The sequence below is a fragment of the Lepus europaeus genome, chromosome 7 (genome assembly GCF_033115175.1).
Source record: "Lepus europaeus isolate LE1 chromosome 7, mLepTim1.pri, whole genome shotgun sequence".
Taxonomy (NCBI): domain Eukaryota; kingdom Metazoa; phylum Chordata; class Mammalia; order Lagomorpha; family Leporidae; genus Lepus; species Lepus europaeus.
In genome coordinates, this window is record NC_084833.1 from 1,987,200 (window position 1) to 2,011,486 (window position 24,287).

Here is a 24,287-nt window from a genome sequence, read left to right on the forward strand (position 1 = left end):
CTATATTGTTTGTTCAATTGTTTTTAAATATTTATTTGAAGAATACTTATTTATTTGAAGAACAGAGAGAGAAGAGATAGAGACAGATCTACACTCTGCTAATTCACTCCCCAAATGGCCAAAATAGCCGGAGCTGGGCCAGGCGGAAGCCAGGAGTCAGGAGCTTCTTCCAGGTCTCCCACATGGGTGCAGGGGCCCAAGGACTTGGGCCATTCTCTGCTGCTTTCCCAGGTGGATTGCAGGAAGCTGGATTGGAAGTAGAGCACCCGGGTCTCGAACCAGCGCCCATATGGGATGCTAGCGCTTCAGGCCAGGCGTTAACCCACTGTGTTACAGCACCAGCCCCTCAGTCATCAATTTCACTTCTTCACATTTAACTTAGGTGAGTCTTTTTTTAATGTTTTATCTTTGTTTTAATAATGGTAGAGTCTCTTGGGACGCCTCTCTCCTTCTTTCTGATCATTGTGCCTTGTCTGGTTTTTCTGGATCAGTCTCCCAGAGGTTCACTGACGACTGTTGATCTTGTCGCTGATTGTTCTGTGTTCGATTCACTGGTTTCTTCTATGACCTTTACTTATTCTATTTTCCTTGTTTACTTTGAACTTGGTTTCTTCTGCTTCTGGAGTCCAAGGGGGCTGCTAGTATCAGTTATTTGGGGCCCTTCTTTCCCATTGTGGGCATTTAGAGCAATGAATTTACCTCTGACTACTGCTTTAGCTGCACCCCATTACATTTCATCTTCATTAAGCTTAAAATGTGGCCTAATTTTCTTTTCAACTTCTTTTTTGATGCCTGAGTTACTCGGTTGTTTCCAAACGCTATGGGCATTTCCTAGGTATCTTTTTTTATTGTTGGTTTTACCTGGACTCTGTTTTAGCCAGAGAACATGCTTTGCATTTCAGATGTGCTCTGTGACCTTGGCCAGCGTTCAGCAGCACGCGCTGAGAATCGGTGTCTTTGTCACCGTCAGGCCGGTCAGGCCATGGGGTGTCCTCCCTGTCTCACGCCCTCCCCGAGTCTCTGCTGGCTGTGGGGGGAGTATGGGTGCCCCAGCTGTGCTCCAGGTGTTCAGAGGCTCTGTGGCTCACTGAGTCACTGTGCTTCTGTCCTTGTCGTTCTGCGGTGACCCACTTATCCTGGCACCGTCAGGGCAGGACCCTAGGCGCACTCTCCCAGAGTCTGTCAGTCAAGCCAGTCCTGTCCAGACTCTGACTGGTGGGAACAGGACCGACTCCTGGCCTGGGCCTTATTTCTGGAGTTCTTTCAGTGGCGTGGCTTCACCAGATGCAAGTGCCATCACGCTTCTCTGTGACCTCTTCCCTCACCAGTGCAGCTCCCTGTACCCCAGCTAAGTGCCCTCAGCTCAGGGCCATGTTGGGCTCCATGCAGTTTCCTGGTCCCAGGGTTGCAGGCCCAGAAACTGCTGCATGGTCAGTTTTTCTGGATCTTTTTCTTTTTCAAAGATTTATTTATTTATTTGAAAGTCAGAGTTACACAGAGAGAGAAGGAGAGAGAGAGAGAGAAAGAGAGAGATATCGATCTTCCATCCGCTGGTCCACTCCCCAATTGGCTGCAATGGCTGGAGCTGCGCCGATCTGAAGCCAGGAGCCAGGCGCCTCCTCCAGGTCTCCCACGCGGGTGCAGGGGCCCAAGGACTTGGTCCATCTTCTACTGCTTTCCCATGCCACAGCAGAGAGCAGGATTGGAAGTGGAGCAGTTGGGTCTTGAACTGGTGCCCATGTGGGATGCCGGCACTGCAGGCGGCAGCTTTACCCGCTACACCACAGCGCCCACCCCTTTTCTGGATCTTAAAAATGCCTGCCAGTTGTTCTGTGAGCGTCTGCTTTAGCGCCTGCCCGGGGCATGGCGTATGCCCGTCACCTTGGATTCACTGCTTCCCCAAGTCTGGGGGGGAGGCGGTCGGCTTTGGCACAGACGTCCGAGTGAGGGACGGCCTTGCGTGCACTGCCCTGAGTGGACGGTGGTGGTGGTGACATGTGGTCCTCCAGCGAGGACTCACAGGGGATCTGGTCTCAGGAAGCACAGCTGTGCTGCTTCTCCCAGACCCCCACACTCCCACCACGTCAGGGTGCCGCCCTCCCCCAGCCCCTCGTTCTCACCCAGCCTCTAGTGCCGCTCCTGACAGACGTAAAGTGGCCTCGTCCTGTTGTCTCATTTCTCTCCTCCTCAGTGAGGTCCAGGGCCTCTTCCTGCACTCGCCAGATGTCTGGAGCTGCTTGGTCGTGAAGCCTGCTCAGTTACTCATCTGGCTTTTCCCTTTCACTACTAGGAGCTGCTGAGATACCGTGGGTACCAAGGACGTGTTGGTTGTAGCGGGGGCAGCGCTTCCATCTTGGGCTTCCTGTCCTCTTCTCCAGGACGTGCAGAGCCAGGGCTCCACAGGATGGAGGTAACACTCACAGAACATACATAGCAAGCAGGTGCACAGGCTGTCTCTCATCATCCCACTGAAAGACAGAAAAACTCGCCTGGGCTTCTCGGGCCCTCAGGATGTTCCACGAACGCTGAGACCCCCGTGTGCCACTGCAGGCTGAAGCCTGGAGATAGAAGGCCCAGGAGAGAGTGGAAGAGGCAGGAGGCAGGGGTGCTTCCCCAGGTAGCTCCTGCTAACCACATCTCCTCAGGTCCCCTGTGGCCCCAGCTCCACTGCCAGGAGGCCCACAGTGCAGGGCTGTTCCTGTGCGGCTTCCCGGTGCCCAGTCCAGCAGGAAACCCCTCCCCCTCCGTCTGGCCCACCTGACTCTGGTTTCTCCTGCTGGCCCCCTGCACCTTCCTCCGGTGTATCTCCCCTGTGCCTTGTCTGGTTCTGCACCGGGCTTGCACGCTTCCACCACAGCTCACCTGTGTTGTCCCCGACGCCTCACCTGTGGCTCAGCCCCCTCCCTAGGATGGATAGGAGGGCAGGTGGCTGCCTTTCCTGATTTGACAACACTTGACAACGATGCTGAATCACCAGGGCTTTATGGGCTCAGTTCCATCAGGACTTTTTTTTTTTTTTTTTTTTTTTTTTTTTTTTTTGACAGGCAGAGTGGACAGTGAGAGAGAGAGACAGAGAGAAAGGTCTTCCTTTGCCATTGGTTCACCCTTCAATGGCCACCGCAGCTGGTGCGCTGTGGCCGGTGCGCTGCGCTGATCCAATGGCAGGAGCCAGGTGCTTCTCCTGGTCTCCCATGGGGTGCATGGCCCAAGTACTTGGGCCATCCTCCTCTGCACTCCCTGGCCACAGCAGAGAGCTGGCCTGGAAGAGGGGCAACTTGGACAGAATTCGGCGCCCCGGCCGGGACTAGAACCTGGTGTGCTGGCGCCGCAAGGCGGAGGATTAGCCTGTTGAGCCACGGCGCCGGCCAGGACTTGCTTTTTGTTTGGCATTAGGTGAGGAGGGTCCAATTTTACTTTTTTCATGAGTACTGATGATTGCTTTGGGCAAGCATCTGTGTGAACAGTGGTTCCCAGCAGGGTTGGAACTCACAGACTGAGTGTTGCTGTTCTGTTCCACAGTGAGTCTGTCTCTTCCCACACCTGTATCTGCATTATTATGGTCTTACAATACGCTGTGATATCTCCTTGGATATCTACTTCCTCCTTCTAGAATGTTTTGGTTATTATCCAGCCCTTATTTTTTGCGTATATTTGAGAATCAGTTTGTTAAATTTACTTTAAAACTCTTGCTCTCTGTAGAGGGGAAATGGACAAATTTCTCACACCAAGCCTTCCTATCCATGAACATGGTATGTGTCTCTTAATGTATTAAGTCCTTTTTGAGTGTTTTTCCATACAGTTTTACAATTTTTCCTTCACTCTTTTTTTTTTTTTGACAGGCAGAGTTAGACAGTGAGAGAGAGAGAAAAGTCTTCCTTCCATTGGTTCACCCTCCAAATGGCCGCTACAGCTGGCACACTGTGGTGATCCGAAGCCAGGAGCCAGGTGCCTCCCCCTGGTCTCCCATGCGGGTGCAGGGCCCAAGCACTTGGGCCATCCTGCACTGCCTTCCTGGGCCACAGCAGAGAGCTGGACTGGAAGAGGAGCAACCGGGACAGAATCTGGTGCCCCAACTGGGACTAGAACCCGGGGTGCCAGCACCGCAGGTGGAGGATTAGCCAAATGAGCCATGGCACCAGTCTCCTTCACTCATTTTCTTAAAAATTTATTTTTTCTATGTTCCTGGCATCATGCTTTTCCTGTTGCTGCTGCTGCTCTTCTCAATGGTAGCTTACAAAACTGCATTTCTGGTCCCTCTGATGCTTAGATGCACAAGTAAATTGTCTCCACTTTGGGTGCCAGTGGTGCAGAGTGTTAAGCCGCTGCCTGAGACACCATATGAACACCAGTTCCAGTCCCAGCTGCTCCACTTCCGACCCAGCTCCCTGCTTATGCCCCTGGGAAAGCAGCAGAAGATGGCCCAAGTGCTTGGGTCCCTGCCAGACGTGTGGGAGACCTGGATAAAGCCTCTTGGCTCCTGGTTTCAGCCTGGCCTGGCCCAGGTCTGCCAAGCAAGTCCTCCCCCCTCTTGAGGCCAGTGTGGTGGCAGTTTCCTGAAGCCGGTGAGCCCTCTGCGCTTCCGCAGGCCTTGCCCCCTCACTGAGCTCCTCACCTCCTTTGAAACCTCACCAGTTACTTTCTTCAGATATCTTTATAATATCAGCTTCTGGCTTAATTTCACTGTGGTCTGAGAGCATGCCTTGTGTGAGCTCTGTTCTCTGATTTATCAAGTGGCATCTATGGCCTGGGACATGGCCTGTCCTGGTGAGTGCTCCATGGAGCTCGAGCAGAGTGGGTGCTCAAAGATCAGATCCATGATGGAAATGGCTCCTGGGAGTCCCCCGTGCCAGTCTGACGGTGGAAGTGGCTCTCAGGAGTCCCCCGTGCTGGTCTGACGGTGGAAGTGGCTCCCGGGAGTCCCCCGTGCCGGTCTGACGATGGTGTCACTGTGTTCCACCACGTCTTACTGCTTTCCTTCCTGCTGCCTCTGTCCATTTCTGATCGAGGGTGCTGAGTCTCCAGCTGTGTTAGCATACTGTTTTGCCCTGTGTACGTTGATGCTATGTTGTGAGGCACATACATGTTAAGAATGACATCTTGGAGAATTGGCCCCTTGACCATGTCAGCCCTCTCTCTCCCTGGCAGTTTCCCCTCCTCTGAAGTCTGTTCTATCTCGGGCCAGTACAGCTCCGCCAGCATAATGTCTCTTTTTTCCATCCATCTACCTTTCAAATGCCTTTGTATTTAAAGACCACATACGGTTGGATCTTGTTTTTTGATCCACTAGACTACCTGGCTTGGTTTATTCAGACATTGACATTTAAACAGGTCAGTGATATGTTTGTTACTGTTTTCTACTTGTTGCCATTGTTCCTTTTAGCTACTTTTGTCTTCTACTCTTTCTATGCATTTTTTGGTTTTGATCAAGAATTTTTTTTCTTTTTTTTGACAGGCAGAGTGGACAGTGAGAGAGGGAGAGACAGAGAGAAAGGTCTTCCTTTTTGCCGTTGGTACACCCTCCAATGGCCGCCGCGGTTGGCGCGCTGCAGCCGGCGCACCGCGCTGATCCGATGGCAGGAGCCAGGTGCTTCTCCTGGTCTCCCATGGGGTGCAGGGCCCACGAATTTGGGCCATCCTCCACTGCACTCCCTGGCCACAGCAGAGAACTGGCCTGGAAGAGGGGCAACCGGGACAGGTTTGGTGCCCCGACCGGGACTAGAACCCGGTGTGCTGGCGCCGCAAGGCGGAGGATTAGCCTATTGAGCCGCGGTGCTGGCCGATCAAGAATTTAATGATTCTATTTCTTCTCCTTTTTAGCATATCGATTATAATCTCAATCTCTCTCCCTCTCCCTCTCCCTCTCCCCCTCCCTCCTTTTAGAAACCTACCTTACTGGTTATTCTAGGATTTGAAAGTCAGAGTTACATGGAGGGAGAGAGAGAGAGAGAGAGAGAGAGAGAGAGAGAGAGAATCTTCTATCTGCTGTTTCACTCCCTAGATGGCCAGAAGAGCTGGGGTTGGGCCAGGCTGAAGCCAGGAGCCTGGAACTCCATCAGGGTCTCCCACTGGGGTGCAGGGTCCCAAGCACTTGGGCCATCATCTGCTGTCTACAAGCAGGGAGCTTGTAGATCTGAGTTTCTAGTCTATGTCATTTTTCTTCTGAAGAACTTCTTTCAGCATTTCTACCACAGCACGTCTACTGGCAACGAATTCTTGAGAAAGCCATTTCTCTTTGACTTTTGGAGACTGCTCCAGGCATGCACAACTCTAGGCTGGGGTTTTTCCTCTTCGCACCAAGGGGCTCGTTCCCTGGTTCCTGCTCGCAAGGGATCTGGGGAGAAGCCGAGTGCCATTCTTAACTTTGCTCCTCTTGGGGGGTGGATTTTCTCAGCTCTGTAAAGTTTTTTCTTCATCTTTGATTTTTTTTCCGGCTGAATATGATGTTCCAGGTATAGGGTTCTTTTTACCGTGATGTAATTGTATCTTGTTTTTTTTTTGTTGTTGTTTTTTTTTGTTTTTTTTTACAGGCAGAGTGGACAGTGAGAGAGACAGAGAGACAGAGTGAAAGGTCTTCCTTTACCGTTGGTTCACCCTGCAATGGCCGCTGCAGCCAGCGCACCACGCTGATCCAAAGTCAGGAGCTAGGTGCTTTCTCCTGGTCTCCCATGCGGGTGCAGGGCTCAAGCACTTGGGCCATCCTCCACTGCACTCCCGGGCCATAGCAGAGAGCTGGCCTGGAAGAGGGGCAACTGGGACAGAATCCAGCATCCCGACCGGGACTAGAACCCGGTGTGCCGGCACCACAGGCAGAGGATTAGCCTATTGAGCTGCGGCGCTGGCCGTATCTTGAGTTTTTAAAATTATTTGTTTTAAATTTTATTTGAAAGGCAGAGCGAGCTCTTCCATCTGCTGGTTCATTCTCCAAATGCTTGCAGTGGCCAGGGCTGGGCCAGGCAAAAGCCAGCAGCAGAAAACTGAATCCAGGTCTTCCACCTGGGTGGCCGCGCTGATCCATCACCTGCTGCCTCCCCGGGGGGGATTCTTAGCAGGAAGCTGGAACTGGGAGCCAAGCCAGGCTTTGACGCAGGCCCTCTGCTACAGGGCAGGGGGGCGGGGGCTGTCCTGGAGCAGCATGGCCACTGGGAGCGAAGCCAGGCTTCGACCCAGGCCCTCTGCTACAGGGTGGGGGGATCCTGGAGTGGCACGGCCACAGGCCCAGTGCCTTCCCAGGCTTTCTGCACATTCCTTGCAGTGCTCTCACCCCTAGTGGTGTTCTGATTCTTTATCGGAATTTCCGTCTCCCCGTTTGCATTTTTCCATCTGTGTGACATTTGATATCCTCCCATGCCCTGAACGGTATGACATGTACTTGATTTTCTTGGGTCACCTTGTGAAATTCTTATTTCTAATCACTTGTCTGCGATATTTTGGGGTTTTCTACGTAGATGACAAACATCACGGACAAGGAGGTTTCTCTTTGGCTGGTATTTTGCTGTTTTTCTCTCATAGATTTGTAAGACCTCTTAAGTTCAGATTGTCTACCTTGTCACGGCTTTGGAAAGCATTTTATCATTCAGTTCCTAGTTACAGAGCTAAAACTCAACATACACAAAGTACACAGCTCACGGGGTATGCAACTGTGCACATCCTTAATAAAACCACATGTGGGGCCAACGCTGTGGTGTAGCCACTAAAGCTACCACCTGCAATGCCAGCATCCCATATGGGCACTGGTTCAAGTCCCAGCTGCTCCACTTCCAGTCCACCTCTCTGCTATGGCCTGGGAAAGCATGGAAGATGGGCCAAGTTCTTGGGCTCCTGCACCCGTGTGGAAGACCTGGAAGAAGTTCCAGGCTCCTGGCTTCAGATCAGCACAGGTCCAGCCATTGTGGCCAACTGGGGAGTGAACCAGCGGATGGAAGACTTCTCTCTGTTTCTCTCTGCCTCTGCCTCTCTGCAACTCTGCCTTTCAAATAAATAAATCTTTAAAAAATAATAGGTAAATAAATATTTTTTAAAAAGAAAGAAAGTGGGGGCACTGAAGAATGGCTGAAGGCCCACAAGGGGACTTCTGGGGCTGGCATAAGATTTATGTGTCTGGCGGGGGCAGAGTGGCCACAGCCACGCATGCGCGCGTGTGTATGTGTGTGTATGTGTGTGTTTTAAAGATTTATGCAGGTCGCAGGGGCCCAAGGACTTGGGCCATCTGCTGCTTTCGCAGGCCATAGCACAGTACTGGATTGGAAGTGGAGCAGCCGGGACTTGAACCAGCATCGGTATGGGATGGCAGCACTGCAGGCGGCAGCTTTACCCGTTATGCCACAGCACCAGCCCCAAGATTTATTTAGGTGGAAATCAGAGTTAGAGCGACAGCAAGAGAGAGAGAGATCTTCCATCTGCTGGTTTACTCCCCAAATGGCCACAATGACTGGAGCTGGGCCAATCTGAAGCCAGAAGCTAGGAGCTTCTTCTGGGTCTCCCACATGGATGCAGGCGCCCAGGCACCTGGGCCATTGGCAGGAAGTTGAATCAAAAGTAGAGTAGCTGGGACTCTAACTAGTGCCCATAAGGGATGCTGGCGCTGCGGGTGGCAGCTTTACTGGCTACACCGTGGCGTCAGCCCTACGTGCTCCCACTTTCGGCTCATGCAGACGCCGGCTGTTCTGAGTCATGTCACGTGTTGCCTTGAAAGATGTTTCCATTGCTACAGAACTGCCCCCCCCCCCCCCAGCATTCTGATGCTGACTCAGCTGACATGGTTTCTGGTGAGAAGTCAGTTGTCATCCTTACCCTTTCTCATCAGCCTGTATCCCCCCCAGCTCCTTGTGATGAAGGGAAATCAGGCTGGGTCCAGAGACCAGGGATGTGGGGAAATTAGTTACACGAGGCAATTCAAAGATGGCGCCAAGAGGAAGTAAGGTGGGTGGAACTCAAAGTTGTTTACCACCAAAGCTGATTGGCTGCACAACATCAAGGGAAGTGACGACAACTGATAGCAAGTGTATAGACATATGGCTAGTCCTATAAGAAATCGTCCCATAAAATGACCCTTTAAGTGATTGGTTAGTCCTTATGCCCTGCCCCAATGACTGCAGTTTTGTGCTTTAAAAGGCTCTGTTACGTGCGAAATAAACGAGTTCCTGCTTGACTGGACTCCCCCCTGCCTCTGACTGTCTTTGTTCGGAAGGCTGGGGAACAGGCGAGCAGCGCACTTACCTGTCCTCTGGCCCAGTCCATCCTTGTTCGGGTGGACCAAGACCCTGCAGAGGGAGAAAAATAAGACCCTTCAGGAGGGCAGATGTCTGAATCTCTGTCTTCCGTAATTCCTGTTCCAGTTCCCACTAGGTGGTGACATGTCTGGGCAGATGTCCCAGTCTCTTGTACCTCATAGGCGGTGACATGTCTGGGCAGGTGTCTTAGTATTAGTTTTTTGTAAACCCTTACAAGTTCCCCATATGTGTGGTCTCAAGTTCCTCACGGGTGGTCCTAAGTAAGTTAAGCAGGCTGCAATCAAACCCAGCGATGCTGTAGTGGGTAAGGATTGATGCTGATGAGCCTATAGTATTGTGAGAATCCTAGATTGGATGCTCAGTCTTGGGAAGCCGTTCCACTGGGCCTGTCGCTGTTAAAGTTCTGATCCTCTGCTCAGCCTCTGGTGCCTGTTTGGACTAAGGGAACTTCCCCAATGCAGCTTCCTGTGACAGTGACTTCCTCGTGGCCTTGGTTCTCAGCAGTGTGCTCTGCAGGGCCAAGTTTTGTACTCATTTGTTTGGTATTCATTGATTCCTAGATGTGTGGTTTGGTGCTTATGGTTAACTGGGGCCATTGTTTTCAAATGCTATGTCCTAGTCTCTCATTTTTCTTCCGGAATTCCATGTATGAGTTAGATCATAGTGTCACGGCCTCACAGGGTCAACACTGTTTCTTCACTGCTTCTTTGTCTTTCTGTTTGGGTAATTCTTATTAACTCATCTTTAAAATTACTGATTTTTAAAAAAAACTTTATCTTTTAAAAATTTATTTGAAAGGCAGGGAGACAGAGAGCTCCCGCGTGCCGATTCACCCCTCAAATGTCTGCAACAACCCTGGTTGGGGCCAGGCCACAGGTGGGAGCTGGGAACTTGATCTACGTCTCCAGCCTGGTGATAGGGGTTCCCGTTACTTGAGCCATCACTGCAGCCTTGTCAGGTGCACGTTAGCAGGAAGCTGAAGTCAGGAGTGGAGCTGGGACTGGAGAAAGCAACACGGGCACATCCCAGCGGCCGAGTGCCTGCCCCAGTGCAGCGACTTTTCCTTTGTACTGGTGAGCCCATGGGAAGTGCCCTTCATTTCCGTTACTGTGTTCTCCACGTCCACCATTTCCGTGTGATTCTGCAGGTTTCCATTCTGCTGAACTTGCTCACGTGGTTTTTTTTTTTTAAGATTTATTTTTCTTTGAAAGAGAGAGTTACAGAGAGAGGTCTTCCATCTGCTAGTTCACTCCCAAAATGGCTGCAACAGGCAGAGCTGAGCTGATCTGAAGCCAGGAAACAGGAGCTGCTTCTGGGTTTCGCATGCATGGGTTTGGTGCAGGGGCCCAAGATTTGGGCCATCTTCCACTGCCTTCCCAGGCCATAGCAGAGCTGGATCAGAAGAGGAGCAGCCGGGACTTGTACCAGCACCCATATGGGATGCCAGCACTGCAGGCCGGGGCTGTAACCCGCTGCACCACAGCACCGGCCCCTGGTCAAGTGTGTCAGAACCTTTACCCTGACAGCCTCTAAAGTATCGGTTACATTTCCAGAATTATTGGAACATGTGCTGTCCGCACAGCACCTGTGTCACATCGGAGTCCAGTCTGTTGCTGGTGTCGTTTCTTGGCCATGTCTCTCCCCGCCTCGCGATTTTGCTGAGGTGGTCGCTTCCTTCCTAATTCCTGGCCTGGGCTGGGTGTGAGGTGTCGCCCCTCACACCCGAGCCCCCTCATTTCTTTAGGGACACGGTGTGCTGTGGCCCGGCTATCCAAGTGTCCCAGCCCTCGTCCGGGTCGCTCGGTAGCCTGGTGGTTGGAGGATGCCCGGCGCAGGGCTGCTCGCAGCAGTCAGCTGCCTGAACGGACGGAGGGGACTGTCGGAGGAGGACAGGGAGGTCCTTAATCCCCCGGGGTCCGCGCCATGAGGCCAGGCCTTGTGTGCAGGGTGTTCTTAGGAACCCCAGGGCCCCTGGCAGCAAGTGACCACCGTAGGGCTGACCGGAGCCGACGTGGGCCATCATCAGAAGTCCCCAAAGAACGCAGCTTCGCTGCCCGGAACCCAGTGGACCAGCGGGGGCCTGCGGACGACCCCGCCTGGCTCTGAGAGAACGCCCGCCCCGGGCCCCTCAGGGAGCCCCGGCTCCCCGCGCTGGGCCTTCTTCACCGCCCCCTGCGGGGCCCGGCCGGCCGCCTCTCCAGGGCCGCACAGCTCTCCGGCCCGCACTCCGGCCCTTCAGCGTGACCCTCAGAGACGCCGCTCTTCCCTGAGGACCGTGAGGGGAAACCACGGTTTGAGGTGACATTTGGCAGAACTGCTCAGGACAGCAAACACCACGCTTGTCTCCCTTCCCCACGGAGGTCAGACGCCCCGCAAGGCCGCGGTCCTGGAACGCTCGGGCAGGCGTCGGGCAGGCGCGACGGCCGAGCCAGGAGCCATTTCGCGGGGCGCCGCGCCTCCAGGAGAGAGAGACTGCGCATGCGCTCCCTGGGAGGTTGGGCCCCCGCCCCGGGCTCCGCGCGCGCGCGCCGGCGCCGGAAGAGGCGGGGCCTGGAGCGCGCCTGCGCGGTGCGGCGGCGCCGGGGGCGGGGCGCAGCGGCCGTCAGCTGACTGTGGCGGTGGCGGCGGCGGCGGCGGCGGCCTCGCGGTGACAACCGTCCGCGTCGCAGGCTCCGGCGGGTATTTCTCGGGTCGGTGAGGCGCGGGGCCCGCGGCGGGATCATGGCGACCACTGTCAGCACGCAGCGTGGGCCGGTGAGTCCTGCGGGCGAGGGTGGGGCGTGGGGCGACCTGTGGCGGCGGGCGGGGCTCCGGGCCGGGCTGGTGCCCGCTCCTCGGCCCTCCGGAGCGGCGGGACAGACGGCGCTGGCCGCCAGAGAGGCTGGAGCTCGGCCCTGCCTTCGGGGCGGCGGGGGCCGCTCCCCACGGTCCCCGGATGGAGGTGGCCCGCACCCCACGGTCCCCGGATGGGGAAGGCCCGGTACCCCGACAGTCCCCGGAGCGGGGAGGCCTTAGCAACCCGACGGTGGGGGAGACCCCGCACCCCGTGGGCCCCAGATGGGCAGGCCCGCACCCCGTGGGCCCCAGGTGGAGACCCCGCACCCCGTGGGCCCCAGGTGGAGACCCCGCACCCCGTGGGCCCCAGATGGGCAGGCCCGCACCCCATGACCCCAGATGGGAAGGCCCCGCACCCCGTGGGCCCCAGGTGGAGACCCCGCACCCCGTGGGCCCCAGGTGGAGACCCCGCACCCCGTGGGCCCCGGATGGGGAGGCCTCGCACCCCGTGGGCCCAGATGGGGAGGCCCCGCACCCCGTGGGCCCCAGATGGGGAGGCCTCGCACCCCGTGAGCCCCACGTGGAGACCCTGCACCCTGTGGGCCCAGATGGGGAGGCCCCGCACCCCGTGGGCCCCAGATGGGGAGGCCTCGCACCCCGTGAGCCCCACGTGGAGACCCTGCACCCTGTGGGCCCAGATGGGGAGGCCCCGCACCCCGTGGGCCCCAGATGGGGAGGCCCTGCACCCTGTGGGCCCAGATGGGGAGGCCCCGCACCCCGTGGGCCCCAGATGGGGAGGCCTCGCACCCCGTGAGCCCCACGTGGAGACCCTGCACCCTGTGGGCCCAGATGGGGAGGCCCCGCACCCCGTGGGCCCCAGATGGGGAGGCCTCGCACCCCGTGAGCCCCACGTGGAGACCCTGCACCCTGTGGGCCCAGATGGGGAGGCCCCGCACCCCGTGGGCCCCAGATGGGGAGGCCCTGCACCCTGTGGGCCCAGATGGGGAGGCCCCGCACCCCGTGGGCCCCAGATGGGGAGGCCTCGCACCCCGTGAGCCCCACGTGGAGACCCTGCACCCTGTGGGCCCAGATGGGGAGGCCCCGCACCCCGTGGGCCCCGGATGGGGAGGCTCGCACCTTAGTCCTTGGATGAGGCGTCCCGGTCCCGCCCCCACACAGCGAGGACAGCTGAGAGCAGCATTTGGGCCGGCGTGTCCCCATTTAGTGGCCCTCGTTCAGAGCTTCGGTTCCTTGATTTGCAGTTGGGGGGTGGGGTGGGAGCAGAGAACCCGGAACAGCCCTCTGGGCTCTGGTTCTGTCCGACTGGTTCCCGAGAGGGCGGGTGTGGACTGACCGGGCAGACGGGCTCCGGCAGCCCCAGGGTGGGGGGCAGGTTGTCCCTAGGGCCTGCCAGGGCTCCTCACCCCACAACTGGTGTTGACGCATCCTGTCTGCAGCCGGCTGCTGAGAGACTGCTTAGCTACCTCCATTTTCTCTTGAGTTCTGGGAGAGTCCCAGGCTTGGTTAGAACCCCCCTTCGGCTGAGCTTTGGCCTAGGACTTAAGGCACCGGTGTCTCGAATCAGGGTTCCTGGGCTGGATTCTTTGTTGTTGTTGTTGTTGTTATTGTATTTATTTATTTGAAAGAGAGAGAGGAGAGACAGAGATCATCCGTCCACTGGTTCACTCCCCAAATGGCTGCACTGGCCAGGGCTGGGCGGGGCCAAAGCTGGGAGCCAGGAGCTTCTTCCTGGTCTCCCATGTGGGTGCAGAGGCCCAAGGACTTGGGCCATCTTCCGCTGCTTTCCCAGGCCATGGCAGAGAGCTGGATCAGAAATGGAGCAGCCGGGACTCGAACTGGCGCCCATATGGGACGCCGGCACTGCAGAGCACGTCTTAACCCGCTGGATTCTTGTCGCCTGCTCCCGCCTCCAGCTCTGGCAGTTGTGGGCATTTGGGGAGTGAACCAGTGGACGGGAACTCCCTCTCCCTGCATCCAAATAGAAAACACAGACGTCAACACAAGAACTCTCCTTGGGCGCAGGCGCTCCCGGGGCTGTGAGGGCCTCCTGATGCTTCTGTGAGGCGCCTCTGCCCTGCCCCGTGTCCGCCTCCCGCCCCGGCCCTGCCGGTGAGTCGGTGAGTGGTGAGTGGTGAGTGGTGAGTCTCGTTTCCCCCTCCAGGGCAGGGGAGCTTGCTGCCTCACCAGGCCCCGCAGGGAAAGTGGGCGTGATGGCCCTGGCCTGGCCTGGTCTGGGAGGGTAGCTCCCTGTGGTGAGGGACAGGGCCAGTTGAGCTGTCAGCAGGGGGGAGCCGTCTGCCGGGCTGTGCTCTGTGACCAGGGTTAGCTGGTGTTGGGACTTGCGGCTGCAGGGTCAAGTGCTGGCTGGCCTGACCCTCCCCCGCCCAGTGCTCGCCTCGGGACCCAGAAGAAGCTCCTGGCCCTTTGCCTCTGATTGGCTCAGCTGGGCCATTGAGGCTCTCTGGGGAGTGAACCAGCGGCTGGAAGACCTCTCTGTCTCTCTGTAACCACCTCTCATATAACAGATAAAATCTGTACAAAGAGAAGAGGCAGCAGTGGGAAGGTCTGGGGGCCTGGGTTTGAGTACCAGCTCTACCCCCAGTTCCAGCACCCTGCTAATGCGAACGAGGGGTCCCTGTCGCCCCCACGAGGACCTGGGTTGAGTTTCCGGCCCCTGACGTCGGTTCTTGGCCGTTGTGGGCGACGGGGAAGTGAACCAGGTAAAGTTTTAAGGAAGAAGGTGCTGTGAGGGTTGACAGGGGGGCCCAGCCTGCTGGGCGCGGGGTTTCCCGAAGGAATTCATGTAACCTTAACCTTAACTGGCAGGAGTGAGGGCTGGCCGAGGGGCCGGTGAGAGCACAGCCAGGGGGTCTGGGCGTGGAGAGGGTGGAGGGCAGCATGGTGCGCATTAGGACCGCCACGGCCTTGAAGGAGACAGGACGAGCTGAGGGCGCCCACGGAGGGGCGGGCTGTGGGCTTCGGCTGTTGGCCTTATCTGGTCGACACACACACAGACCCAGCGTGCTTTTTTTTTTTTTTTTTTTTTTTTGACAGGCAGCGTGGATAGTGAGAGAGAGAGAGAGAGAGACAAAGGTCTTCCTTTTTACCGTTGGTTCACCCTCCAATGGCCGCTGCGGCCGACACATCGTGCTGATCCGAAGCCAGGAGCCAGGTGCTTCTCCTGGTCTCCCATGCAGGTGCAGGGCCCAAGCACTTGGGCCATCCTCCACTGCCTTCCCGGGCCATAGCAGAGAGCTGGCCTGGAAGAGGGGCAACCAGGATAGAATCCGGCTCCCCAACCGGGACTAGAACCTGGTGTGCTGGCGCCGCAAGGCGGAGGATTAGCCTGTTAAGCCACAGCACCGGCCGCTTTTTGTTTTTTAACCATCTTTGCCTGGCACACACCCTCTCCAGTACCCTCCCTTTCCCGCCAGCTGCTTCTCCGCCGGAGACCCACTGGTCCAGACAGACCTGTGGCCACTCACTTGGCCAGGCTGCGTTGCCGTGGCGTTTATCATGGCCTTTTCTGTTGTGTTTCTGGTGTGTGGGGGCGGGAGGTGAGCTGGGGAGAGCTCCCTGGCGGGCAGCCGGTGTGGGGGAGCCTGCCTGAGGCCTTGGGGCGCAGGAGGGGCTGCAGAGGGTGTGGTGGGGGGCATGGGCCCTGTTCTTTCCGAAGAGCTACAGTGTTTCATCTTGGCGGTGCCTCCCTGTCTCCTGTGTGTCCCTTGTTTCCTTTGCGCGGGAGCCCGGGGCACTCACTTCCGGGGCACTCGCTGCCGGTGTACTCACTCCTCAGGTCCCTCCCCAGACTGAGGGTGGCCTGAGGCCAAAGCTGAGGTCTCCTGTGTGGACGGTAGGGGCCAGGGTGTTGAGCCAGCACTGCCTTAGCAGGAGGCCTGGACCTGAGCCGCACCCACGGACTGCAGTGGGGCCGTGGGCATCCCAGGCGGCTTCAAAGCTAAACCCAAAGCCCGCCCCCACTTCGCTTTTTAAAAATGCTCCTGGTTTGGAATCACAGCCCTTTGTACCCAGTCCACCCCTATTCAGAGCACCTACAGGGAGTGCGTAGGGTGGAGCTGGGGGCCGCAGCCCGAGGGGCTCTCGGGAGGTACGCGAGTGTGGCGGGGGTCCTGGCTCCTGGTCCTGCCCTTGGAGCTGCTGACTGGCCCAGCACAGGTCACCTCCTGCTTGACCCGTGGTGGTCTGGGCCTGGCCGGGTCCCTCAGGGGATGCAGCGGCTGGTGGAGGCCCCTCATTTGTGCGCACTTGCCGCGACTGTTGATGCAATGCGCTTCCCCGGAGCCGGAGCGGTGGGCTGTAGAGTGAAGCGAGAGAGGTGGCCCATTCTCCCCCTCGGGAGCAGTGGTTTTCTGCTGGCGTCTGAGCTGGCTCTGCCCTGAGCACGCAGGGTCTCGTTAGCCTGCACTCCACAGTCTGGGTCAGCGGCCCCTGCTGCTCCCTGTGCCCGCACGGGCTATGGCCTGGCCGGTCCATAGTCCTACGAGGCTGGCTCCCTGTCAGGTGTGCTCTGCGTGCTCTGGGGCCAGGGTTTCTGTGTGTAGAGTTTGGCATGGCTGCACCTTCCCGGCTGGGTGCTGGCCCGGCCGCTGCACCCTCTGCACAGAGGCCCAGGCCCTCGGCTTCCCGTCTGTGTCCGTGGTTGCTCCGAAGCCAAAGCTCAGAACGCGGGTCTCTGTCTTCTGAGGGGAGCAGGATAGAAAGTTTATAGTTACGGATTTGCACACTGCCTGTGTTTGCACATATATTTTATAACTTAATTTTGTTTTTTAATTTGGTCTACATGTTCTCATTTCTTTCGGATTTAGGGAACATTGTTGTGAAAACTTGAATTGTTTTTTCTCTACGGGCTTGGAAAATCCACAGTGGGTTTCTGTGGTCTTAGGGCTTCTGCTGGAAGTCCACGTGCAGACTCCCAGGATCTCCAGTTAGAATGAGCCGCCTCACCTCTCGGTGGGCAGGAGGACCCGAGTGCTCCCGCAGGCTGCGGTCCCAGCCCGGGTGCTGTGTCCTGCTCTTAGCTAACCCTCTACAAACCTGGTATTATTTTTACAGGCAGCTACTCACAGAAGGTCACTGAAAAATGGAACTGAAAGAGTTGTGGTGCAGGAGAGCTTTTCAAAGCACCGTGGGTGGCGGCTTGTGGAGCCGCTGTTCCCTGCCCGCCCCGCCTCCTCAGAGCCTGCCCTGGTTGTGTTGGCACAGGGTCGCGTGTGAGCATGGGCTGAGGTCACGCGTGTGAGGCGTGGGTGCCACCAGGCCTGGAGCAGAATTTGAGATAAAAGTGACTTTCGCAGCTCAGCTCTTGGTGGGTGGAAAGGCGGGCAGGGGAGAGGGAGGGGTGGCCGTGGGTGGTTGGCTCTGCCCCTGGTCCCTGCAGAGCACTGCCCGGTCCCTGGGGTGGGGAAGCGGCACCTTTGGGAAGTGCTCACCTGTGTTTGAGAGTATGTTCAGAGCACTGACATTTGGGAAATGTCTTTACTGTAGAAGCGTTGAGCCCCGAGAGCGGCGCGGGACGAAGGCTCACCCCTCTTTGTTTGATTGTGGAAGTAACTCGTTGAGGGGGGGCAGGATGGGCCTGAGGGCTGGCACATGGGGCTCCCTCACCGGCTTCCCGACTTCATTCTCCAGAGCTTTTGTGCACAGTGGGCCCTTGTGGCCCTCAGCAGCCAGGCCCTGGGGTCTTCCCCCCTCGTGTTGGGCACAGGAGCCTCGTTCCTTCCTGGGTCCCCGTGGTGCGGTTCCCGCCTGGGGAGCAGGTGCCTTTGCTGTTGCCATGGGATTTGTTCCTCGGAGCAACAACGGGACCCGAGAGGGTTTGCTAGTGCTGGACCCTGTGTTCTCCTGTTCACTCAAGCAAGGCTGTTTTAAAACTCCACAAGTATCTGTTATCAGAATTAATCTTTCTTAATATCACAAAGTCCGTGAGCCAGAATCAAGCCAGAGTCACATACACACGTTCTCATTGTAATGTGGACAAGTGAACTTTGGCGTTAGCATTGAGTTTAGAAAGACATCAGAACTGTGAGTTTGTTGCTGTCCTCCCGCCTGGTCACTGAGCCGAGGGGCCGCGTGTCCTGCCAGCCGTGCCAGGCGTGCCTCCCGGTGCCAGCGGCCACAGCGTGGAGGCAGAGCCGGCTTCCCTCGGCAGGTTGGGAACATCGGGCCCTCTGTCTCCTCTCCCTCGCAGCTGAATTGAAGTCTGTGGTAAAAATGTGCCTTTTGGGATCGATTTTATGTTCGCAGAGCACAGGACGCAGTGTGCCCCCCCACCTCCCCTGGCCGCACGGGTCCTGGGCATCGGCTGCAGATTCTGCTTGGGTTCCCACTGTGGCCCCTCCTGTCCCAAGTCCCTCGCTCATCTCTTCCCTCTGGGTCTGTCTCTGCCTCTCACTGTCCCTTGCTGTCAGGGCCAGGGCAGTTTGGGGGTGGTGAGGGATTTTGTGGGATGCCCCTGTGTGTGGGGTGGGGTTTGGGAAGAAGCCTGCAGAGGTGAGAGGTCCTCCCCATGCCCCCTCCCCTCAGGGGGCTGCCTCGCTGTGTCCGCTCCCTGTGGCGCTGGCCGTGGTGCTGCCGCAGCCAGCTGTCTCCTCCCAGAGAGCCCCTCCCCTTCGCACACGGTTCACTGTTTGCATTGTTAGAGTCCCTCACTTGATACTTGTAGTTTATGGTTAAATTCTTCTTGGAAAAACACTAGGTCTTTGGACCTTTCCGTGTAATTTTATATTCCCAGTCTTCAGTGGGGGCCCGGGGGAGGGTATGATGAGAGGGGAAGTGCCACCCAGAATCCCACCCCAAAGGGGGCAGATGGGACGGGCTGTCGCCTCTCCGGAGCCTGCCCTTCAGGGCTTGTGCCGGCCTGGCTGGCCCCCCGCCGGGCCCCTGCTGCAGTCTCAGGTGAGGCTGTGGGAGCTGGGCTTTTGTGTGTTAATGCCGAGAACCCGGTTGAGTTAATGGTTGGGTCGTCTCTGCAGGACACTCTGTTTACGCTGAGCGGAGACAGATGGCGCAGGCTGGCAGGTGTGAAGGCAGGGCCAGGTGCCCCGGGAAGAGTTTCCATCACGGTGCTTGGCATTTCATCCCATGGACCCCTTCTCAAGGCTTTGCCCAGGACTTGCTGGCCACGTGGCACCCATCTCGGGAGAGCCAGCCACGGAGTTCCTAGGAGCTGAGAGCACTCACAGGCCCGTCCCAGGCAGACATGGACACAGCGTGGTGTGGTGTGGAGATGATGACAGTGGGGTGCAAGCCAGCTGTGCAGCCGTGGTCCGGGAGCCTGTAGCCAGGGCTGGGGAGCCTCCTTCCTTCTGCCAAACCAGCACTTGTGGACCGCACAAGATCATAGTTTAAAGACTGGCCTGCCGTAGATGGGCTGAATCTGGAGTTCAGCCCACAGTGTCCTCGGCGAGGCCAGAGCCAAAGAAGGCACCTGCCCTCGACAGCCTGTGGGTCACACACTGCCGGCTCAGTGCTCTGGGAGCCAGCGTCTCGGCCTGTGTCCATTAGGTCTGCAGCTCGGCCTGTGCTGTGCTCTCCAGGCCTGAGCTGGGACGCCAGGCAAAGACACGGACCCTCAGGGGCGCCTGAAGTGACACCCAGTGCCCTGGGGGAGGCGTGCTTACCGGTAGTGCTCTTTTTTTTTTTTTTCTTTTTTAAGATTGATTTATTTATTTGAAGGTCAGAGTTACACAGAGAGAGGAGAGGCAGAGGCAGAGGCAGAGGCAGAGGCAGAGAGAGAGAGAGAGAGAGAGAGATCTTCTATCCGATGGTTCCGCTGCAATGGCTGGAGCTGTGCCGATTCGAAGCCAGGAGCCAGGAGCTTCCTCTGGGTCTCCCATGCGGGTGCAGGGGCCCAAGGACTTGGGTCATCCTCTACTGCTTTCCCAGGCCACAGCAGAGAGCTGATTGGAAGAGGAGCAGCTGGGACTCGAACCGGTGCCCATATGGGATGCCGGTGCTTCAGGCCAGGGCGTTAACCCGCTGTGCCACAGTGCTGGGCCCAGCTGGTAGTGTTCTGAGCGCACAATATAGAGCCCATCAGCCTGCAGAACCTTCTGGAACCCTGCCTGGAGTCTTGGGGGAACCATGGCCCAGGCAGGCTCAGGGTCTGGTCTGTGGGGCAGAGGCGGTGGGGTTCGGCAGAGCCCCTGGGTGTACCGCAGGCTCCTGGCCTCCGTCTGGCCGGAACACGCGGCACTTACTTCCCGGCAGGCCCCTCGGCTCTGGGGCTCACGGGTCAGCAGCAGCCGGTGCCCTGAGCACAGCCCCTCCCTCCATGGTAGTTTCTTGGCCCAGAGGCCTCGTCAGTCTTTGGCATTTCCTGGACGACCTGTGTCATGGAGGGACGGTCTCCCACTCTTCACCGCGCCTGCCTGCTGAAGCCCATGCAGGCTCCTCAGGCAGTGTGGCCATCGCGAGGACCCCAGCAGACCCCTGCCCTCAGCCCTCCTGCCTGGGACCCCAGACACTTGGGTCGTTTCTGGCCGGCATCGCTTTGCCGCGAGTCCCTGCAGTGTGGGCCCGGCGGCTCCCTGCGCCGTCTCCTTTGCTTCTCTCCTGCGTGAACCGCTCCTGGGGTCACTTGCAGGCGTCTCGGCTAATCCTTGCTAAAGTCTCCTCCTGAGTTTTTGGGGTCCTTCGAGTTTCTCTGGAATTCATTCCCTGGGGTTTCTCTCTCCTGTCCCAGTAGCTCCTCTGTGTCCCGCCCTCTCCCTGCTCATGGTGGGGGTGCTGGGCGGGGCCCACCTAGCCGAGGAGTCCGCAGGGCTTTGTCTGGGTCTGTTTACTTCTTGTCTTCTCCGGGGACAGTTCTGCATCTGGACTGTCTCAGGTGCAGGCGTGGCCGCGCCTCAGCGCACCGGGCTCTCAGGTGCAGGCGTGGCCGCGCGCCAGCGCACGGGGCTCTCAGGTGCAGGCGTGGCCGCGCGCCAGCGCACGGGGCTCTCAGGTGCAGGCGTGGCTGTGCGCCAGCGCACGGGGCTCTCAGGTGCAGGCGTGGCCGCGCGCCAGCGCACGGGGCTCTCAGGTGCAGGTGTGGCCGCGCGCCAGCCCACGGGGCTCGCAGAGGACCTTGGCCAAGGCTCAGATCTCCTCTCGCTCCTCTGTCTGACCGGTGCCGCGCGTTCACTGACCTTGGCTTCAGTATGGACACGTGGAAGTGAAGCGTGTGGGAGGCAGCCTGCAGGCCTGCCTGGGGGAGCAGAGCCTGTGGTCAGTGGCAGAGGCGGCAGGAGCTCTCCGTGCGGAGGGACGAGGGCCCTTTGCTGATGGTCAGGGTGCAGGCGCTGGGTCTCTCTGGCTCCCGTTTTGTAGATGAAGAAGGACTGAGCACCATGTGGGGCTTGGACAGGAAATGGGTGGGGGTGGGGGCGCAGACTGGGCCCTGGGTGGAGCCCAGAGGCTACAGTTCACACGGCCCAGCATCTGACGCTGTCTCCCGCCCTCGCCCCGCAGGTGTACATCGGGGAGCTCCCGCAGGACTTCCTCCGCATCACGCCCACGCAGCAGCAGCAGCAGATCCAGCTGGACGCCCAGGCCGCGCAGCAGCTGCAGTACGGAGGGGCGGTGGGCACCGTGGGCCGCCTCAGCGTCACCGTGGTGCAGGTGGGCGCTGGCGGTGGGGCGGGGATTCCTGCTGGACAAAGGGCGCCTTGCGTCTGGGTGTGCCGACACTCGCATCTGATGCTCAGTGACGACCGATTCCGGGGGGTCGGCCCTGTGCCAGACCCTGTTCTTCCATGGGGCAGCCGGGGGTGGGGTGGGGGCGCAGAGCAGCCCAGTGCTCCCGCGGCCAGCTGAGACAGCAGTGCCATCAGTGTGTGTCCAGCAGCATCACTGTTGCCGCCGAGCTAAGTCCTCTATTAAAACGAAGGCAGGACAGCAGCTTGGCAGTCGGCGCGCAGTGGGCCGTTTAAATGCCCTGCTTACAAGGCATGCAGGCTGCCGGAGCTGCTGGGGGGGCACCGTGAAGACTGGTCCACCTCAGTCCCTGACATGGGCAGGCCCACGGGTTGCAGGTGGACTGCAACACTGAACATGGCTCGATCACACCAAGCGCCCTGTGAAGCCGAGCAGACGTGCAGGGGGCTTAGGGGGCCATCATCAGGGGACTCCCACATGCTGGCCTTGAACTTGCTGCTCACTGGCGCCCTGGGCTGCCACCTCCTGGTGGGGTGCTGCAACTGCAGGTGCTCGGGTCAGTGCCTGGCCGGGCCTCGCAAGGGCCTCGCAAGGGCCTCCGCGGTGCGCGCTCCCTCCAGCTCACCACTGGCCGCCTGTGTGCTATGGCGGTGCCAGGCCCTGGTTCCTGAAGAGGCCTCCTGGTCGCTTCCCCAGCGTTTCCCTTCCCTTTTGGGAGCCCTTCTTCTGTCCAGGCGGCTACACGTCTCCTGGCTGCCTCCCCGGAGGTCTCCGAGCCCCCACGGCTGCCCTGAGAGCAGGTCGAGTCTGTGCCCTTCAGGTGCCCCAGGGCCTGTGAGCGCGTGCAGACCTGGCCCCTGGCGCCACCCCGTGTGGCTGGGGATCCTGCAGGGCACGGCACTCACGGCCTCCCTGTGTCTGGGCGGCCTCTCAGATCATGCAGCCAGGGTGGCCGTGTGTCGTCTCCTCCTTGCCTCCCTCACAGGAGCACAGGCCGCAGCCTGGGCCCCTTCATCTGCCCCCAACCCTGTGCCCTGTCTGTGTCCCCCATGCCCTGTCTGAGCACAGACCACAGCTCGGGCCCCTTCATCTGTCCCCAACCCCGTGCCCTGTCTGTGTCCCCCATGCCCTGTCTGAGCACAGACCACAGCTCGGGCCCCTTCATCTGCCCCCCGTGCCCTATCAGCCCCCCGTGTCTGAGCCCCCCCCGTGCCGCGTCTGAGCCCCCTGTGCCCGGTCAGTGCAGGCCGCAGCTCTGCCTCTGTGCTCAGCTGCTAGAACAAGCCGGGGTGTGTTGCTCCCTGCATGTTCTTTGCATGCGCTGGCATGGAGACCCCGCAGGGCTGGTGGAAGTCACTGGCCCTGGAGGGTGGAGTCATGTGGCCCAAAAGCGGGCGTAGGAGGAGCAGGTGGACAGGTCAGGGAGGCCAGGGCTGGCAGCGCAGGGCTGAGAGCAGACTCCCAGGTGGGGCTGGGCAGGCGTGGCTGTGGGGGCTGGGTGAGGATGGCAGGCCGGGCTCGCTCGCCCTGTGACGTCCTGGAAGGCCCTTCTGGGAGCAGGCCAGAGTGGAAGGGTGCGGGGAGGCCGTGGGGTCCCCGCAGGGCAGAGGCCTCTGCTGGAGTCTGCGGAAGGCGAGGAAGGCGGGGCAGCAGCTGGACAGGGCGGTGCCGGCAGCGGGGTCTCCCGCAGCCGGGTGGGTCTCTGCCTGCAGGCACCACCATGTGTCCCTGAGTCCTGACGTGTCACAGGCCCCCGTGCTGAGGACGGAGGACTCTGCTCGCCCTGCAGAGTCCCTGCATCAGCAGCTGGCGCCCTGGGCCTGCCGAGCCCTGGTGGGTGCCGCGGGTGGCCTGGTCTTTGTGGAGTTTCAAGGAAGCATCACAGAGGCACTGGGGCTGTCTGTGAGCGTCGGCTGCCTTCCTCGGCGCGGGGCGTGGGGCCTGCCGTGGGAGCCGCCACCCAGTTTCCAGGTGACGGTGCCGTTGTGCTTTACCACGGGCTGCTGAGTCGGCCAGAGCTGGGGCTGGGCTCAGGCTGCTTTGGGGGGGCTGTCTGACTGGTGTGTGGTCTCACTGGAGTGTGGCTTGCATTTCCCTGATGGCTGGTGTTCAGCATCTTTGCCTGTTTATGACCGATATTTCCTCCAGTCTTGGCCTGTTTTCACTGGGTAGTTTTCCCGTTTCTTGGACCTGAGCATCCTTCAATGTCCTGGCTGCCAGGCCTGCATCACAGGAGACTTTGCAAAGCATTTCTCCCGTCTGGTCCCTTCATGTCCTACGCGGCTGCTCTGAGCAGCCTCTGAGTTCCGCTGGGAGCCTGGTGTGTCAGCGTTCTCGCCGTGGTCTCTGCCTTTGCTGCCTGTCCTGACCAAGGTCACAGGGTTTTCTCGTGGAAGTTTCAGCTGAGGCCTCTGTAAGCGCTTCATCAGCAGTCTTAGCTGCCAGAGCCGTGCGTCTCACTGCTGCAGTCACCGTCCCAGCGCCGTCGCGCGTCCAGGCCCAGCCAGCCTCCTCCTGGCCCGACGGCAGGGCCTGCGCTCTGGGAGGTGCGCTCTGCGTGCTTCAGCCCCTGCCCCTGCGGCCCACCCCCTGGGGAAGGGAGAG

General features: G+C 58.8%; 1 protein-coding gene across 2 annotated transcripts in view; it reads left to right on the top strand.

Annotated features, from left to right (window-relative positions):
* Positions 1 to 2,389: 2,389 nt before the first annotated feature.
* The window catches only part of TOLLIP (toll interacting protein), a 31,595-nt gene continuing 9,697 nt past the window's right edge, over positions 2,390 to 24,287 (top strand). Inside the window, exons 1-2 of one of the 2 annotated variants that reach the window (XM_062195667.1) lie at positions 2,390 to 2,410; positions 21,498 to 21,647. In XM_062195667.1, coding sequence (XP_062051651.1) covers positions 2,405 to 2,410; positions 21,498 to 21,647 — 156 coding nt within the window. In that variant the 5' untranslated portion in view covers positions 2,390 to 2,404. Of the gene's footprint in view, positions 2,411 to 11,836; positions 11,985 to 21,497; positions 21,648 to 24,287 lie in introns of those variants that run through there. The other variant, XM_062195666.1, reaches the window with a different exon arrangement.